Raw genomic sequence first — 19,755 nt, forward strand, 5'->3', positions numbered from 1 at the left:
TGTGCCAATTTAGGAAAGTATTGAAGACTCCCTTCTCTAAAGTACACTACTTCAAAATGCATTAATCAGTCACAACTCAGCGTCCTCTTCTCTAACTCATTGCCTTTATGCTTGTCTTTGACCATGTAGCTGTGGTGCCTTCGGGCTATAAAATATTGTATGCATACCAACGTCTCCTATGAGCATTTGGCCATTGTGGGCTTTACCTATTCTGATGGGTGAAGAAAGGAAGCTGCAGAAGGAGGTGTGCCATATTTCTCATTTATGCTATCCGGCATTCATGTACTCATGTTCCCCCTATGTTATCTGGTCCTATATGCTGTGGTCCACCTTAGAGGTTATACCTTACATTCCATATCACACCTTCAGTTCGATGGTCTCATTGAAGCGGTCTCTCAGTATGTCTTACCTTATTAAAAAAAAACATCCATCATGGTTTCAGTTGGTGTGTTATCATTTATAAAATAACATGATAGTTTCCACTTAAGGCTGGATGAGCAAGCTCAAAGACATAGTTCCCCTCAGTGATCAGAGAACATAGAACCAATGGGCATGTTATGGAACAGGTGCCCTTCTGAGAGGGAAAAACAGAACAATGTGTCAAACATTAGTCCTCAGTGGCAGGGTTTTAAACGTGTCCCCCAGAACCTGTGATATTTCCCTGTAGATGTTATGGTGTGTCTCAACTCTCTAACACCTTTATCAATGTTGCAAGGCTTTTTTTCTGTGGCTGATCTTGAACTAAGTCTTTGTTGTTAAAATAGCTCACAGGTTAATGCAACTCTGGAAGAGATCTGTGTGCAAGCCATCTGGTCGCACGTTTGATTCCCAGAGAAGGTATCTCTTATCCCTTGAAGATGGGTGACAGAAAGCATTTTTAAAGATTCTTGTTCTCTTTAGAACTAAACTATACCCAAATAAGGGTATAACGTAGCATAATAATTGGAACAAAAGAAATTAAAAGTGTAGGCCACCTCCACAAGTTAGTCACAGACCATACTAGTTGAGCAAGTTGGCTGACGACAGAGGGAGACGAAGAAGGACTCAGGAAATGAGATCCAGTTACAAGCAGCCCACTACACATTAGCCATGTTCTGGAACTAGCAAGGGAATTTGCTTGTATACTGGAACAAAGACAGGATTAAGGATCCTTTAGGGACTCTCAGGGATATACCTCAACTTTTTTCAGTGACACCAAAGCACATTGTGAGGACACCCTTATGTGCTTGATGAGAACAAGTTCTCTGTTTGAGATGCTACGACCTGCTGAAACAACCAGCAATGGCAACGCCTATGTCTGTATCAGAATATCTTGGGATAAGAATTACTCTAATTGCTGAGGGATGCAATGTCACGGGTTCTATCATCAACACTGTCATAGTCATGTTATTGGAGACCACAAGAATGAGACTGCTGGGAAAGTACTGCTGATCTCCTGACTTATATAATGCCAGATCTGCAGCATTGCGTGTAGTTTAGGATGAAGACACATAGGTTGGAAGCTGCCAAACAAAAAGTGAAAGGCCAAGTTCAATTACAAGTGAAACAAGAAAAACAACATATTCATACTAAAAGAATGAAGGGCCAGGATGGGTATAATAATTAAACTCTTATCAGGCTGCATTTTTCAAAGAAAGACTTATTCTGTAATAGATTATGACATAGGAATGGGAGCCTAGGATTAATAATGAAAATATGATTTTCATGGATAAATTATGCAGTTCCAAGAACAAGCAGAGCAGATCAAAGATGTAAAAGAATTTTGTAAAAGGTCTGAGACAAAGAGGCGCAACAGTACTGAGCAAACAAGGGCACAACTGATTACATGTCTGTCAACAGTAGGAAGCCATCAGATAGATGAAATGCAAAATATCTGCCTTTAAAGAGTAGATTTATAAAGTTGGGAAATTTCCTGGAGTAACACAGCTTGTTTTAAAGTCCATTGAGATGCCCTATTGTGAACATTTTATACACTATACCTTTGCAGCGGTTTGCCATTGACTAAACAAGTGGCCATTTAAATCAGAAACAACCAGAAGCTGTGTGCCTTTTCAGATTTTTAGATAATGTCACAAGAACGCAGAATATAGAGTACTAAACAAAAGATCCCGCTAGTGACAACTATGATCCAAACTCTTGCCTAAGTACATAAATATCGATAAGCTATCAATCTCCTTAGAGCGCGCTCTGGTGTGATGACAGGATCTGCACACAATATCCCTGATTTCACAATGACAATCCAGCATCAAGAAAGTGGTGACAAGTTGGCAAACCTATAGGACCATTACACAGGCCACGCTGCAACACCCCACAACATTTGGGAAACATCTCAACTCTGGCAGTAAAACCAGAACCTAAAATCAAACTGCAATTCTGGGGTATGAGGTGCCAGTATTGCTATCCAAAGTGCCCACCGCCAGTGGGCTGCCAAACAAGAACACAGAGAAACAGCAATACTTATACACCTTGTGTATAGATGTCTACCTACCCTCTGGTAGTTCAGTCACCAGAGGTATTTCCACTCTTCTTTTTTATGTAGCCAGTCTGCTTTATTTGTCACCTTTATATTTCCTTCCTTAGTTCACTATTTGCTGTTTCAGCCTGAAGGTTGTGTTTACTCCACTCAATGACCAACCACCTGCCTCCTTTGCCTTCATGTATATCCGTCTTACTCCCCAGGTTAGATGGTTTATGCCTATGAAATACTTCTGGATTTTATAAGGCTGTGCCAATCATGCAGTTTGGGGGTTTTAGTTTTCCTTCTTTTGCTTGGACAACTATCTATTTCACAGCAGCATACACTAGACTCGCACATCTATCATCCCTTGAATGGTGTACTACAATATTACGTTGAAAATCTATATTTTCTCTTGTGAACAGAGCACTAGAATCTTCATCTTCCTACTGGCGACTCCTCTGTGCAGTTCTTTTCTGTCATTACATATCAGTGAATTTCAATATTATATAGGTCTTTTTCCTACAGCTCCAGCAGCCTCACCCAGTTCACACACCTAACCAGGGAGACTCTGCTATTTAAAGAATAGGATTGGGATTTAAAATCAACCTTAACAAAATAGTGCACGTAACGATAGCAGGCATCTTGAGTGACACTAAAAAAAAGTTATAAATCATGGTGTGAAGTTGTCTTTGGGCCCATGCAGATATTTAGGAATCAATATGCCAACTACAACTAAGAATTACTATGCTGCCTATATGTCTCCTGTACTACAGATTTTACACAAGGACCTGTTCAGATGGGGAAGATAGAAAATATCCTGTTTTATCAACTGCCTCTGTGAAAATAATGTATTTATATGGATGTGTGTATGTATACATATATGTGCTATTTATTAGCTGAAAGGCAGCAGAACTTTGTGTAGGGTCCAAGGCCTGATAGATACGAGGATGTTGTTCCAGGACCCAGGTGTATAGATAGAAAAGACCTTTTGACTTGTTTTTTTTCTTTTTGCATTTTATCTATAGTCTAATAGCATCTTGCTGATGGGTGCAGAGAACCACTAAGGGAAGGTGGGCTTGCCAGTCAGAAAGGCTGGTGTGGTGGTCTTGATGGATTTATAGGTGATACAAATGGTGTGGGCCAGCAAGGGGAGCCAGTGGAGTTCCATCAGGGCGGGGGTGATGTCGTCATATTTCTACAGGCTGCCCATGAGATATGCTGCTGCATATAGGATTATGTGAGGGGGCCACTGAGGAGTATAGGAAGGCTGTGAAGTTGCTTTCTGGGAGAAATGATTTAGCTTTCGTTAGTAGTCAAAGCTGTCTTATGTAACAAACGCTGCCTCAGATTTCCGAAATGCGCACTGGTCTACATCCACAAGGACCTATTAGCCTTTTTATGGAACAATAAGAGTCCCGATAAGCAAAGGACACAATATAAATGTGATGGTACGAATGCAGATTGGGCCTTCCTAACCTATGGAGAGATCCAGGCTTCCTATTACGTCCTGAGCAAGGTAGGGCTGTTGTTCCCTACAGTAAGCCAAGGGTGCCTGTTGAACAAGCTCACTCATTTATCCCTCTGATATATTTATAATGGGTACATCCACAAAGACAGAAAGGCCAACCCTCCTAAACAGCCTTCTTCCCAGCTCCTACTGGACCCTTGGGTCACTTCCCTTCAGCTTTATCATTATGCTGTGTAAACACGATTTTCCTTTGAGTTGGATAAATTCAGCATTTAAGCCATAGAGAAAGGGTAACAACCACCTCGCACATGCCGTAGCGCCCCCGCCCCCACCACCACTCCCCGAGGATTAGACAATGTTGTATAAAAGTGACCAAATCAAACATGCACTGTATGGTTGTGAATAGCTTAATTTACCCCTAACCTCCACGAACACTTTTTGAATCATGCAGCTACTACATTGGACGGGTTAATGCAGGATAATCGGGAACCAGTGAGGGATATCTAGAAAAGTGATCCCTAAACTTCACAAACTGCTAGGCATCCCTGCAAACGCTCAAATGCAATAAACGGGGTGGTGGGGAATTAAGTTGCTAAATTGATGACCGGGGTGGGCCACAGTTTGGTTGTAAGCAGCAAAATCCTCTATCTGCTCTCAATACAAAGTTTAAGTATTAACTTGGAAGTAGTTTACAAAATTGGACACTTTCAAAATCGATAACGTTCTTCCAACAAACATGGTGAAAAAACAGATGTCAATGAGGCAGGGGCCACAAGGGAGGTGTTTTTTTTTTTTTTTTTTTTTTTTAAATCAGAGGTAACTATTTCGGTAGATCGTGGTTTACTCAAACAGTTCAAGGGTAACAAATGTTATTGCATTTAAGTGTGGCACTCGCTTCCCTGCCCAGGATGAATTGACAGAGGTGTATAATGTTTACATATAGAAAACTCAAGAGCAGAATAATTACAGAAGACATTAATAAACTACTAGAAATTACAATATTCATAGCAACAAAAGAAGATGTGTCGGAGTGCTGAAACTTTTTAAACAGTCATTCCCAGCCACAGATTTGGGTCAAATCCATCGTACTTTTGCTCACCATGCCATCCCAGTTTGGACCCAGCCCAGAAGTAGGTCCCTTGCTCGCTGTGCCACTGGCGTCAAGCTAGCTTGGCTGATGAGGCCCCGGGACGATGAGGGGTGGTACCCCAAAGCTGGTCCGAGGATGCTTGTTTCCAGTCCAGGGAAGGCCTGGCAGTTCAGACTGGACTTCACCCATGGGCAGCAGGGTCAAGACTGATTTGCAAATATCTGGGTCCAAACTGGGGTGGCATGGTGAGCAAAAAAAAAAAAAAAAAAAAGACAAATTTAACCCAGGTCTATGACTGGGGGTGGGGGAGGAGGGGGTGTTTTAAAAGTTTCAGCACTCTGTCAATCATCTTTCTGAGTTACTATAGTCACCCTAAGTGACCTAGGTATGCCCAGACGTGGGCCCCTTCCTCACTGTGCCACTGAATTCAAACTAGCCTGGTTGATGAGGGGTGATACCCCAAAACCAGTCCCAGAATGCTTGTTTCTGGTCCAGGAAGGACTTGGCCTGGCAGTCCGGGCTGGACTGTTCCTATGGGGAGCAGGGTCAAGTCTGATTTGCATATGGCTGGGTTCAAACTGGGGTGGCACGGTGAGCAAAAGAATGATGGGTTTAACCCAGATCTGTGACTGATGCGAGTTTTGAAAAGCTTCAGCACTCCGTCCATTACCTTTTTGTGTTGCTATAGTCACCCTAAGTGGACAGGGTATGCCCATACGTGGATCCCTTGCTTGCTGTGCTAGCCTGGCTGATGAGGGGGGCGATACCCCAAAATCGGTCCCAGGATGCTCGGTATCATTCCAGGGAGGACCTGGCCTGGCAATTTGGGGTGGACTCTTTCCATGGGGAGCAGGGTCAAGACTGAGCAAAAGAAAGATGGATTTAACCCAGATCTGATACTGGGGTGAGTGTTTAAAATGTTTCAGCACTCCGTCCATCATCTTTTTGTGTTGCTAGTACAATGTTAATCTCACCCAGCATTTGTTATGTGCATCCTTTCATAAACATGCAAAAAGGATAACTCCAACTAGAAATTAATGTAATTTGGTGGTTGAATTTGCAATCACTATGCAACCAGATTCTAGAGGAGTAACTGGACATTTTTTTGCAACGCTCTCCCCCAATTTGGTAGGACACAGGTGTCATTTCAAAGTCACCAAGGGTTGAAAAAAATCCTTTAGGTTTTCTATTGCTACTTCCTGGGTTACCTTGTACCTGTTTTCTAAAAGATAGTAAATTTTGATTTTATTTTTACACTTATTTAATGATTTTTTTACCTGCCCCATCCTGTGATATTGCCAGGTTCAAATATATTGTGATGTTTATATTATCACTGGTGTCAACAGTTATGTGATGCCACTTCCTGCAGTGTCAAAGGGGTGTCAAAGCATGGCAAAAACAAGGCACACAACATAGGCTGGACTAAATCTGGGATATGTGTTAAGGAAACATGCTATGCTACTGTCTCTGCTTTTTTTCTGTGCTGTGTGCGTTACTGCCTACATTACCTGTGGCAATCTCCAATGTCTCTTCTCTTACTCATTACATAGGAATTATTTTTCCTCCTGAAAACCCCCATGAAGTCCTGACTTCAGTTTGTCCAAGCTTTTGTCCTGTCCAGGTTACCTCTCCCATTCCTAAATGTCATTAAAACACAAACATATTCCATTTAACTCTTTGACTTTTAGACCTGTTTGGGGCTGGAATTAACAAATATAACGAGGATAGGAAGCGCAAGCTTAATGCAGGTATTATCCCTCCTTCATTTCTTCCTTCTTCCAGTCATTAAGTAAAATAATCTACCTAAACCTCCAACTGAAGAAAGACATGGACAATGAATACAGACCAAAGCAACTTCCAAGAAACCAGACCAGCACGACACAAGTGACAGCAAGCAGAGCAGAAGATAACACAGACCACCTCACCAACAGGGAAGCCATGACCAGAACCAAAGAGTTCGAGGGGGAGAGGCTTAATTAGGAAGGATATCAAGCAGAGAAAGTAAAATAGACCAAAACACTGCAAACGAATAAAAACAAAACGTACACATGAAAGATTGTGACACAGCAACAGCAGGCTAGGAGACACCGTCCCAAAATAAAAATAAACAGGACACTGAATAACGGATGTCGAGGATAAGGGTTAAAGACCTAGGAGCAGGGCCTCAAATATCCCAAACCTACACACACAATATCAGAAACAACCCAGAGGCATGGACTGGGCAACTCACAAAAACCCTGGTAGCAAAGCATACAAGCAGCCATGCCATCTGACAGCATGTGGAGGTCATGGCAGCCACAACCAATCTACGGATGAGAATACTGCAGGGACTGAGATATGTGGAAAGACATCAAGCCATAAATTAGAAAGAGGAGGCACGCCCAGTGGAGACACGAAAAACTGCAGCCTAACATAACAGTTCTCAGTGACTAACACAGCAGCTAAGGACAGTTCTAGGGACCAGATGTGCAGAATTTCAAGTCCAAAAGAAAAATAAAATTAGAAAGAAGATAAGGCCCCAGAGTAAAAAAGAAACCCAACATGACGACGTAATCTTACACACAGGGCTCAGACCACCAAACCCTAGAAGCAATAGCTCTCAAGAACAGGAACACCTAACACAGAAGACCAGCCCAAAACAAAGGGGGGGGAAATAAACCCAAAAAGCAAGAAGCCCATGTGAACTTCAAGATTTAAGGAGGGGATGAGGAAACCAACAGACCCAGCCAAGCCATGATTAGCTCTAGCCAGGCAGCTGAAAGGCCCACCAGATGCCATAAGACTGGAGCCCCTGCCAGACAAAAGGAGTTACCTGCTCCAGCACAGGCAAAGGAGGCAACACCAAAGGAGAACGTAGTCCAATAACACATGCAACGTCAGGAAGGAGAAAAACCATCTAGCAGCAGAGGAAAAGAAGCAAATGAGAAAGGACACCCAGAGAAAGAGGTGCACAGATCTGAGACTGGGCCCCAGCCATCCACAAGGCAATAAATCAGAGGGAGCAGGTAGCAGGACATCAAAGGAACTATAACACTGAGAATGGCAACTGGCAACCAACGAGAGCAAGACTACAATAGAGTCCAAGCAAATCCATCAGGGCCAGGACACAGCACCCCAGATGAAAAAAATCACATTTTAAAAACCAGGACCACAAAAGCTTAGTATAAAAAATACAAGAAATTGGTCAAGAGGCACTGAAGCACCCCTGGTTCGGGCCTACCCTCAGAAAAGCAAACATCAACCAACCACCAGATGACGAGAGCAACAACATGCTGGTAAAAACAAACAAAATCAACCCATTAGTGAAACTCTCCACCAGGTATTAAGACCCATATGTCATCAAAGACCATCCAAGCAGAGTCAAATGAACAGGGTTAGCACAACAAGGCACAAAAAGATAAAGATTCAACAAACAGTATGACATACCTAAGCCAGAAATAAACCTGACCTAACGTCCCAACCCACTAGGGAATAAAGGTTATATGAAACCCTGGACCCCTCCCTCTCCATGACACAGCAAATCAATGCTCTAACCTCCTCCTGCTTCCACACACTCTGCACTCTAAAAAAAGTCCTTCAAATGGATTCCCCCAGAGACCAGGAAGACAGTCACCCATGCACTCATCAGCAGAAGACTAGACTACGGTAACGCCCCCTATGCCGGCACCACACTCAAACTCACATGCAAACTCCAGAGAGTCCAGAACACAGCCGCACGCCTCGTCCTTGGCCTCCCCCGCCACAAACGAATCTCACTACACCTCAAAACCCTTCACTGGCTCCCCATAAACAAGATAATCACATTCAAGATCCTCATCCACGCACACAAATCCCTCCACGACACCGGCCCGACATACCTCAACGAAAGAGTGAACTTCCACACTCCCACCCGCAACCTCCGATCAGCCAACCTCGCCCTAGCCACAGTCCCCCGCATCCAACGCACCACCACAGGAAGCAGGTCCTTCTCCTCCCTTGCCCCCAAAACCTGGAACTCCCTCCCCATCAACCTCCGCAAAACCAAAGACCTCCTGCTCTTTAGAAAGAACCTCAAAACCTGGTTGTTCGAACAGTGACCCTCCTACTCTCCACCCCCCCCCACCCCGCCCCTGCCAAGCGCCTTTAGACCCTCAGGTGAGTAGCGCGCTTTATACATTTTTTTGATTGAAAGTGCCACCTCCTTGCCGCAGATTAGAGAGACACCCAGAGAGTGCTAGTAACAAATGCACTCTCAAGAATACAGTAGCTGCACAAAGGTCACAAAATTACACAAGGATAGGCCAGTCATAGAACACAAGCTGCAAAAGCAAGAAATCCTAGGAAAGCTAAGGATGAAGAAGGCGCACAGTCTGATCATACAGCAAGACTGGCAACCTAGAAACAAAGCATAAAACAATAGCAGAGCCACAAGTCCAGCAGAAAGAGTCTCGTCATCTCTATCAGGAAACAGAGGGCATGACAACCCAAAGCCTGAGAGAAGGCCCACAAAGAAGACTATATAGAGCCAGAAGAACGAGTTACTTACCTTCGGTAACGACTTTTCTGGTGGATACATTAGCTACCTGTGGATTCCTCACCTAATGAATACTCCCATGGCGCCAGCATTCGACGGAAATCTTCTTACTAGTCTCTGCACGTCGACGAGGACGTCACTCTAGCCCACGCGACGCCGTCTGACGTCATACAGGCAATAAGAGGTCCTCGACGACGTGCAGACGTCAGTACCAATCATTTTTTACGTGCATGAGAACAACCAGGCAATGCAATGAAAGAGCAAGGCAACATCCCATTACATTGTAAAAATACACAACATTGCATGAATAACTGTAAATCTTTTATATATATATATAACTCTCTCTTTTTAAAATATATATACACATCAAGTATATACACAAAGATATATACATATATATAAATATAATATATACAACATCTATTGCACCCTCAAAGACCAAGAGGAGCGTACTCAAGGATTACTTGGTAAGACCAGAAAGGCAACGGGGAGGCGGGTGGGACCGTGAGGAATCCACAGTTAGCTAATGTATCCACCAGAAAAGTCGTTACCGAAGGTAAGTAACTCGTTCTTCTGATGGATACAACTACCTGTGGATTCCTCACCTAATGAATAGAGTCCCAAAGCAGTACCACGCCCGGCGGTGGGTGCCTAAATGGTCAAACCAAGAAATCCTGCAGCACTGACCGTGCAAAATGGCCGTCCCTTCTAACCTCAGAATCCAAACAGTAATGTTTTGCAAAAGTGTGAAGGGACGACCAAGTTGCGGCCTTGCAGATGTCGACCACAGGAACACCTCTGGCCAAGGCCGAAGTGGCCAACTTAGCTCTGGTGGAATGAGCTCTAATGCCCTCAGGAGGATCCTTCTTTGCCAAAGAGTAACAGATTTTAATGCAAAGAACAACCCACCTGGATAGTGTTCTCTTGTGGACTGCCTTTCCTCTCCTCTTGCCCACGTATCCAATAAACAGCTGATCCTCCAGCCTGAAATCCTTTGTTCTATCAATAAAGAAGCTCAACGCCCTCTTTGGGTCCAGACGGTGCAGTCTTTCTTCCTCTTTGGAAGGATGAGGCGGAGGATAGAACGTGGACAAAGTAATTGCCTGAGCCAAATGGAAAGGTGAAACAACCTTCGGGAGGAAAGCAGCCTTGGTCCTCAACACCACCTTATCCCCATAAAAAGTTGTATAAGGGGGCTTTACTGATAAGGCCTGCAACTCACTCACTCTCCTAGCTGATGTTATAGCTATCAGGAAGACTGTTTTTAAAACCAAATACCTTAAGGGGCAAGAATGCATAGGTTCAAAAGGGGACCCCATAAGGAAAGTCAGGACCAGGGACAAATCCCATTGCGGCATAACGAATGGCTTTGGAGGATATTTATTTAGAAGACCTTTCAAGAATCTGATAACAATAGGGGATTTAAATAAAGATGGTTGGTCTGGAAGACATATGAAGGCTGACAAGGCCGATAAATAACCCTTAATGGTAGCCACTGCACAACCTTTCTGCGCTAGAGACAGAGCAAAAGACAAAACGTCCGATAGATGAGCATGCAAAGGATCAATCTGCCTCTCTCCACACTACGCAACAAATTTAGACCATCTATTAGCGTAGATAGATTTAGTGGAGTGTCGCCTGGCCGCTAATATAACATCCACTACCTCAGGCGGGAGAGAGAAGGAACTCAGGTTGCCCCGTTCAATCTCCAGGCATGTAGGTGCAGACTCTGGAGGTTGGGGTGTAGAACCTGCCCCTGCGACTGCGAGAGGAGGTCTGCCCTGAAAGGGAGACGGAGCGGAGGGCACATTGAGAGTTGGAGAAGGTCGGAGTACCATACCCTCCTTGGCCAATCCGGAGCTATTAGGATGACTAGAGCCCGGTCCTGGCGAATCTTCCTCAATACTCGAGGAATCAAGGGTATGGGAGGAAACGCGTAAAGCAACTGGCCGCACCAGGTTATTTGAAACGCGTCCCCCAACGCTCCCTGCATCGGATACTGGAGGCTGCAGAATAACGGACAATGCGCGTTCTCCCGAGTGGCAAACAGATCTACCCGAGGAAACCCCCACCTCTGGAAGATTAAACGGACTTGATCTGGATGGAGACGCCACTCGTGGTCTGCCGAGAATTGGCGACTGAGACTGTCCGCACGCACGTTCAAGACTCCGGCCAGATGGTTTGCTATCAAGCAAATCTGATGGTCCTTTGCCCAGGACCATAGTCGAAGAGCTTCTCTGCAGAGAAGGTACGACCCCACTCCTCCCTGCTTGTTTATGTACCACATCGTGGTAGTATTGTCCGTTAGGACCTGTACCGACTGACCACGAAGGGAAGGGAGGAAGGCCTTGAGAGCCAGACGTACAGCCCGTAACTCTAACAGATTGATGTGAAACATCTGTTCCTCTGGAGACCAAAGACCTTTGATCTCCAGATCCCCCAGATGAGCTCCCCACCCTAGAGTGGAAGCATCCGTTATGACTGTGGCCACTGGTAGCGACTCACAAGGAAAGCCGTTCCAGCAAAGATTGTTGCTTGCAATCCACCACTTCAAATCCACAGCAGCATCTCTGGAGATCTTGACAGTACTCTCTAGATCCCCTTTGTGTTGAGACCACTGCCTTCGGAGGCACCACTGAAGAGCCCTCATGTGCCAGCGAGCATGCGTGACCAACAGAATGCAGGAGGCAAACAGACCGAGCAGACGAAGGACCTTGAGGACTGGAACTACCGCTCCATTTCGAAACATTGGAACCAAATCCTGAATATCTTGAATCCGCTGAGGCGGAGGAAAGGCCCGACCCAATGTTGTATCCAGTACTGCCCCTATGAACAGGAGGCGCTGAGAGGGCTCTAGGTGAGATTTGGGCTCGTTCACCGAAAAACCCAGGTCGAACAACAACTGGGTTGTTGACTGTAGATGATGCGACACAAGCTCCGGGGACTTGGCTTTGATCAACCAGTCGTCCAAGTAAGGGAATACTGCTATCCCTTTCCTTCTGAGCTCTGCCGCAACCACCGACATCACCTTCGTGAAGACTCGAGGTGCTGAAGTAAGACCAAACGGAAGGACCGCAAACTGATAGTGCTGCGATCCCACCACAAACCGGAGATACTTCCTGTGTGACTTGAGTATCGGGATATGAAAGTAAGCATCCTGCAAGTCGACAGACACCATCCAGTCTTCCTTGTTCAACGTCAAAAGCACCTGTGCTAGGGTCAGCATCTTGAACTTTTCCTGCTTGAGGAACCAATTCAAGATCCTCAGGTCCAGGATTGGTCTCAAACGACCATCCTTCTTGGGAATCAGGAAATACCTTGAGTAACATCCTCGACCCCTTTCCTGCTCTGGGACCAACTCCACCGCGCCCTTTGAAAGGAGGGCTTGTACCTCCTGTTCTAGCAACAGGAGGTGTTCTTCTGAACAATAAGAAGGGCAGGGCGGGATGAGGGGCAGGAACTCCTGAAAGGGAAGGGTGTAGCCTTTTCCCACAATACTGAGAACCCAAGTGTCCGTTGTAACAGTCTTCCATTTGGTGAGAAAATGCTGTAATCTTCCCCCTACAGGAGAGGAGTGAGTGGGAAATGGTGGAAGCCTAAGGCTGCTTCCCCTGCTGCACCCCGCCAGAGGATGAGGAAGAGGCAGAGTGCTGCTGAGAGGCTCCTCTGGTGCGGACCCTACCTCTCCCTCTAAAAGATCTATAGGGATGGGAAGAGGCAGGTTGCTGATATCTTCCCCGAAAGGAAGAGGAGGAAGAGCCACGCCCAAATCCACGAAACCTCCTGAAAAATCTGGAAGAGGCCGTGGAAGAAGGAGCTTGGAGCCCTAACGACTTAGCCGTGGCCCTGCTCCCCTTAAAATGTTCCAAGGCCGAATCAGCCTTGTCTCCAAACAGTTTGTCCCCATCAAACGGGAGATCCAACAATGTGGACTGTACATCCGCAGAAAAGCCCGAGTTACGGAGCCAGGCCTGCCTCCTTGCCACCACAGTTATGCCCATTGCTCTGGCTACCGAGTCGGTCGTATCCAGTCCCGTCTGGATAATCTGGGTCGCAGCAGCCTGGGCATTTGAAACAACATCCAAAAGACCCTGGGGAAGCTCTGTAAATGATGAGGAAATGTCATCCATCAGAGCATGAATATACCTCCCCAGGATACAGGTTGCGTTGGTGGCCTTCAACGCCAGACTGCAGGACGAAAAAATCTTCTTGGACTGCGCCTCTAGTTTCTTTGAATCTCTGTCCCCAGGCACCGTCGGGAAAGAACCAGGCGCTGACTTGGATGAACAGGAGGCCTGCACCACCAAGCTCTCCGGCGTAGGGTGCCTAGACAGAAAACCAGGGTCAGTCGGAGCCGCCCGATACCTCCTGGCCACGGCTCTGTGAACTGCTGGGGAAGATGCCGGCCTCTTCCACACCTCTAAAACCGGATCCAGCAGAGCGTCATTAAATGGCAAAAGAGGCTCCGCCGCAGCTGAGGCCGGATGTAGCACCTCTGTTAGAAGGTTTTGTTTAGCCTCCACCACCGGCAAAGGCAGGTCCAAAAAACTAGCTGCCTTCCGTACCACTGCGTGAAAAGAAGCAGCCTCCTCAGTATATTCTCCCGGGGACGAAAGATCCCACTCAGGGGAAGTGTCCAGCCCACTGGCCGACTCCAGACCACGCAGCCCATCACCAGAGTCCTCTAGCTCTCCTTCCTCCAGGGCTCGTTGGTACTCCTGCTCCTCTAATACACGAAGAGCACGTCTCCTCGAATGAAGCCGTTGTTCAATACGCGGAGTCGACAATGCCTCCGCCAAAGTCGAAGATCGGCGCCGATCTTCAGAAGCCACCGACGCCGCGTCCGGCGCCACAGGTAACTTCGGCGCCGACGAAAGAGCAGTCGAAGCAGATGGACCCACCGGAGTCACAGGCCGAAATCCCGACGTCGACGGGATGGAAATCCCCGGGGCCAATCCCTCTGAAGCCACCGGAGCGGCCACCGGCACCGACACTGGCGCCGAGCCCACGTTCCCAAAAGGGAGAAAGGGCATAAAGGGTGCCGGCCGAAGAGGCGCAGGATCACCCAATGAAAAGGCCAAAGGCCCAGCCGGAGCACCCCCTGGAGCCATCTGATGGAAGATGGCATACATCGCATTCAAGAATGCGGAACTATCGGCTCCAGGGGTGGGAAAAGCCGGATACTGGGGTGCCTGTCTCGGAGGCGACCCCGACGCCGGCCTCGACGTCTGCAACGCCGGAGAAAACACCTGAGGCTCCAATACCTCAATCACCGACGCCTGTCCAGGTGAAGTTGGAGACGCCGGAGAGGGCAACGGCGTCGAAGGATGCGGCGTAACCGTGGGACTGATCTCCCATGTCCTTCGGCGCCGATCCGAAGACCTGGAACGAGTCTCCTTTGAATGACGCCGAGATTCTCTACGGCGCCGGGAGTCTCGATGACGCCGATGTCTTGGTGAAGAAGACTTCTTATGATGCTTCTCCTTCGATTTCGCCATAAACAGCTTCGCCTCACGTTCCTTGAGGGCCTTTGGATTCATGTGCTGGCATGAATCACAAGTCGAGACGTCGTGGTCGGAGCTCAAACACCAAAGGCAATCGGAATGAGGATCCGTCACTGACATCTTGCCTCCACACTCACGACAAGGCTTGAATCCAGACTTTCTCTGCGACATTATTACCCCAGAGAAAGACTACGCAGCAAAAATACACTGTAACCACAAAAGTAACAGTTGCTCCCTCGAAGATAACCGTTTCAAATGCACGGAAAAAAGGGAACTGACGTCGGCACGTCGTCGAGGACCTCTTATTGCCTGTATGACGTCAGACGGCGTCGCGTGGGCTAGAGTGACGTCCTCGTCGACGTGCAGAGACTAGTAAGAAGATTTCCGTTGAATGCTGGCGCCATGGGAGTATTCATTAGGTGAGGAATCCACAGGTAGTTGTATCCATCAGAATCACAACCAACGGGACCAGCTAGTTGTAACTGGGTGAGGGTGCCAGGAGTGCAGCATAGAGCCTGGCAGGACAACAGGCTATACCCACCCTGGCAGCTGGAATCTGAACCTCCTTTGCTGCCAGAGTGATGTTCATACTGCAGGCAAGTGTCCAGTACCTCCAGGGAGAGGACGAATTTCCCGAACAGCAGCTAACTGCGTGGGAACCACAAAAGGTAGGGAAGGGTGAACCAGCAGAGACAAGTAGAATGCCCAATCCAACAGAAGAACAGGACAAACTACAGAACGAACATGCATCACTGGGCAACCAGCAGAACGTTGACATGGGAAGGCGGGGGAGGTAACAGTAAGGGAGAGAGGGGAGAGAAAGTAGGAAGGGTAAGAGAAGGAGGGGGGAGTTGAAAGGAGGATTAAACAAGGCGAGGGAGAAGACAGGAGGTGCGAAGTGTGGATGGGACAGTGAGAGCAGGAGAAGAGAAGAAAGGAAGAAATGGGGAGCTAGAAGAACAGAGAGGGCAAGAGGAGATATATGACGTGATCATAATTTATCAATCACAGCAACTAACTAGAAACGTATTCTAGACTGGACACAAGAACCTATGCCACAGTAAAAAAAGACGGAAAAGAATCGGAGGGAAACAGTTATGTTGTAACTGGTTTCCGTACAGCCAAATGAAGTGAGGATGCAGAGAAGTGAATTCTACAGCTTGATGGTCAGAAAAAAAGCCTACCGCCAGTGCAGGAATACCTGATTTTTGGAAGAGCCATCGAAAATGCAGAAGACAATTGAAGTGTCAACTCATGAACATATGGACAGAATCTGTGCCTCAGAGAGAGAAGATTAAATCACTGTACAGTATTCTTACAAACACAGAGGGATAAAAATAAGATCCATTTATTCAGTGAAAGCCAGCACAGATTCATAAAACGAACAAAGACTTGCTCTCTGGATAACACACGCATAGTTAGTCTCGCTGCAGGATTTTTAATCTGCAAAGGTGGTATAGCATCTAGTTAGGGATTCCCCAATAGGTTGGACTCCTGTATTCTATGCAGTAAGAGATAACTGAATAATAGTCTCCTGTAACTCCAAAGACAGGACTGAAAATGTATTTCGAAGAGAGTGAAAGATAAGGTTTGAAGAGCAAATCACTATTAAATATAATTCCAAGGTTCATGGAATGGGTATATGGAACAAGCGGGCAAGCCAAGAGAAGGCGGCCAATAGGTGTCATTCCATACGGCAGGTGAAGAACCAACAGACCGCTTCTCTATCTTATCACCATTACATTTCTGATGGTCAATATGCATAGAGCATAAGATCTCAGACATGCTATTTAAACAATCCTGCTGAGCATTGACTGACCCCAGTTTCAAAATAAGGTGGAAACAAACATCCAAAACACTGAATCAAAGAAGTAAGCAGGGATATATAGTAATTCAAGAGGGTGGGACTCATGACACAGCCTTAACGAAACCCACACTGGAAGGCACAAACAGTAGAACGATATGGATAAAGAATATCTGCCCATTCTCTGCAATGCAACTCTACCTGCTGGTGCCCTGAAATTAAGGTTGAGAGAGCTACCATACCAAATGATGTTGTCAGATCCAGGAAGATCAGGAAAGCCTGTCATCCTGAGTCCAAGGTAAGACCAATGCCGTCCAGTGCCGCAGTAAGAACACACATAGTGCTAATTCATCCCCAAAAGTACCCACTAATGACTTGATTTCAAGGATGTGAGAGATCTCGTGATTAACTGTGAACTTGATGGTTTTGGCAACAAAGTAATAGGACACCATTTCGATAAAATACCAGGGTCTGCTGTTGACTTTTTAAACATGAGAGACTCAGTGGTTCTTCTCCTGCAAGGTACAACGGCATTTGCTAACAATAAGTTACATACTTCCAGGAGAGCAAAGGGTCAGTAAGACGGTGGACACACAGAGCAAGATCAGTTTTCTATCATAGGGTGGGATCAAACGCATACCACTCAAGGTGAGAAATAAAGAGCCACCAAGCCACCATAGAACCCAAAGCATCTCTCAGAACCATAGGTCGCAGGAAGGGACAGTCAACCCCCACATTGATGCAGGACAGATATACACAATAGAATCCCAGAAAATAACATGATGAAACCACAGACGACCAGAAGCCAGACTGCCAAAGCCATCTCTGAAGGCATGAGTTATGACATCCCCACAACCCACTGCCTTGCCAACACGTATTTAAGATGTCCTTCGTCTCTGAATCCCAATTTACTTCACCATTATGGAGACACCTCTTCTCGACTGGCAGTTAATTTGTGGATACACAAGCGGACCACTGGAAAAGCAAAATTAACAGCGAGGCCCTCCTTTATTACAGGTCATCCAAAATGGAAGGGCCCTGGGCTGGAAACAAGCTTGGGCACACTGAAGGAAAGAGCTACATTGGAGTCTGCGGGAGGCAGAATGCTTCATACTTACTGAATGGAACGAGGGCGGGGGGGGGGGAGTAATAAAGCTTGTTAACATATTTTTACTGTAGAAAGGCAAAAGAATTGGCTTTGATAAAGCTTTTTAAAGGAAGTAGGTAAACCATACCTTAATGGAATGAACGGTCGCTTCCTTCCGAAATCAGCTTCGAAGATAAAACCTTCTATTGCAATAAACAAAAATTGTGCAAATGTAACGAGATTTCCGCATCCTGGAAACTTCCTGTGTTTGGAGGAAATAAATAAAACGTTAGGCAGAATCAACACAAGAGACAGATAACATACTGTTATAGCATCCAATTTCTTAGTTCTTAAAGACTGCACTGATGCTTAGAGCTGTAACTGAGACAATGGAATGAAATGAATGACAAACCGCGTAGTATTCTACTTGAAAATGTTGCATGGATGAGTGTGCATAAAATATCCATAATAATTTTGACCAGAAAGAATGGCCGGGTGCTCCACTCTACACATACTAACATAAAAATGTCTTGCTATCCTGCAGGAGAAAAAAACATCTTTGTTCATCCCAATGTTCACCAATTTAATTTCAACACCATAAAATATTGCAGAACAACACTGACTTTTATTTTCCAAGGGCCAACTGATATTTTCCTATGGTTACAAATTTCTAGGTTGATGTTTTCGGATAAATGTATGCATTAAATGTGTATCGAATAAATTAACGTGTAAGTGAATGAAATGTGTATCGAATAAATTAATACACCACCACTTTCATCAGAGTCGTTGTTCAACTATTTCTTGGACTGCTCATGCTAACTGTGCTTTAAAGTGCTCTACGCACACTCTAGCTAATGTGGTAAATTGGGATAACTGAATTGTTACAATATTTGGCCTGGCTCCGTATCAAGCTTACTCAACAACCAAGTGCGAACAACCACAATTTCAGAACGAAAAAATATATAAATTAAAGCAGACTACAAGTCACTATTTTCTCAGGGAAACACGTTTTCCACCGAAACAAAATACCAAGAACAAGAAAAAAATGGAAAGAAACAACTGTTCCCTGGAGATGAAGGGCGAGCGTATTCAAGAGGTTTACCAAAGTGGGATGGCAAGTTCTGCTGCAGAGTGCCACGCTGAGGAGCCATTTTATTTAAAGATCAGCAAACTTCAAAATTACAACATATGTGACTGCCTCTGAGACTCGGCTACCAGCTGTCTTCAATGTAAAGTTGCTAATTCTACAGAGATAGGCCACACTGTGTACCACCCATCACTCCTACGAGAACAAGGAAGGCACAAATGGACAGGCTTTATGTGGAACAGTAACACGAATATGCACTGTCCAGCTTTGCTCATGTATCACATACATGCTGTGCAAGCACTACAAATTCTGACAACTTACACTGGCATTCTTCTTTTCCTGGGCTTTGTTGGCAAGGAAACCTCTGTCACAGCGAGCTCTCTCATTTGTACCTAGGCGCCCCCAGTACCTTGGGGAGGAGCCCTCCCCACCCCATCACAGGACCGGAGGAAGCGAATGGGGCGACGAGGGGATGTTTGCCGGAACTGTGTCATCAAGAGGCACGGGGGGCAGCGTCATAGGGACACATAAACCAGCGCTACCGTTGCCCTGTCCTCTATGTCCCCTTTTTTCCAGGTGATCTGGTCATCTCGTGCCCATCAAACATCACCCACCTGTCCCCCAGTGCTGGAAATAGCAGGGAATACCCCGAATATGGACTCTTGGCTGGACTGACACCTGGGCGGGCTGTAATTGTGTAGGCACTGGGCTGGTGAGAGAGGGGGCTGACCTGCCGGTGGCCCT

At 46.1% G+C, this 19,755-nt stretch overlaps 1 protein-coding gene across 1 annotated transcript in view; it reads right to left on the bottom strand.

Moving 5' to 3' along the window:
- SLC35B4 (solute carrier family 35 member B4) overlaps positions 1-19,755 on the bottom strand; it is a 123,493-nt gene that overhangs the window by 65,633 nt on the left and 38,105 nt on the right. The window contains exon 2 of the mRNA XM_069229318.1: positions 18,073-18,186. Coding sequence (XP_069085419.1) covers positions 18,073-18,186 — 114 coding nt within the window. The remainder of the gene's footprint in view (positions 1-18,072; positions 18,187-19,755) is intronic.

The sequence above is a fragment of the Pleurodeles waltl genome, chromosome 4_1 (assembly GCF_031143425.1).
Source record: "Pleurodeles waltl isolate 20211129_DDA chromosome 4_1, aPleWal1.hap1.20221129, whole genome shotgun sequence".
NCBI classification, from domain to species: domain Eukaryota; kingdom Metazoa; phylum Chordata; class Amphibia; order Caudata; family Salamandridae; genus Pleurodeles; species Pleurodeles waltl.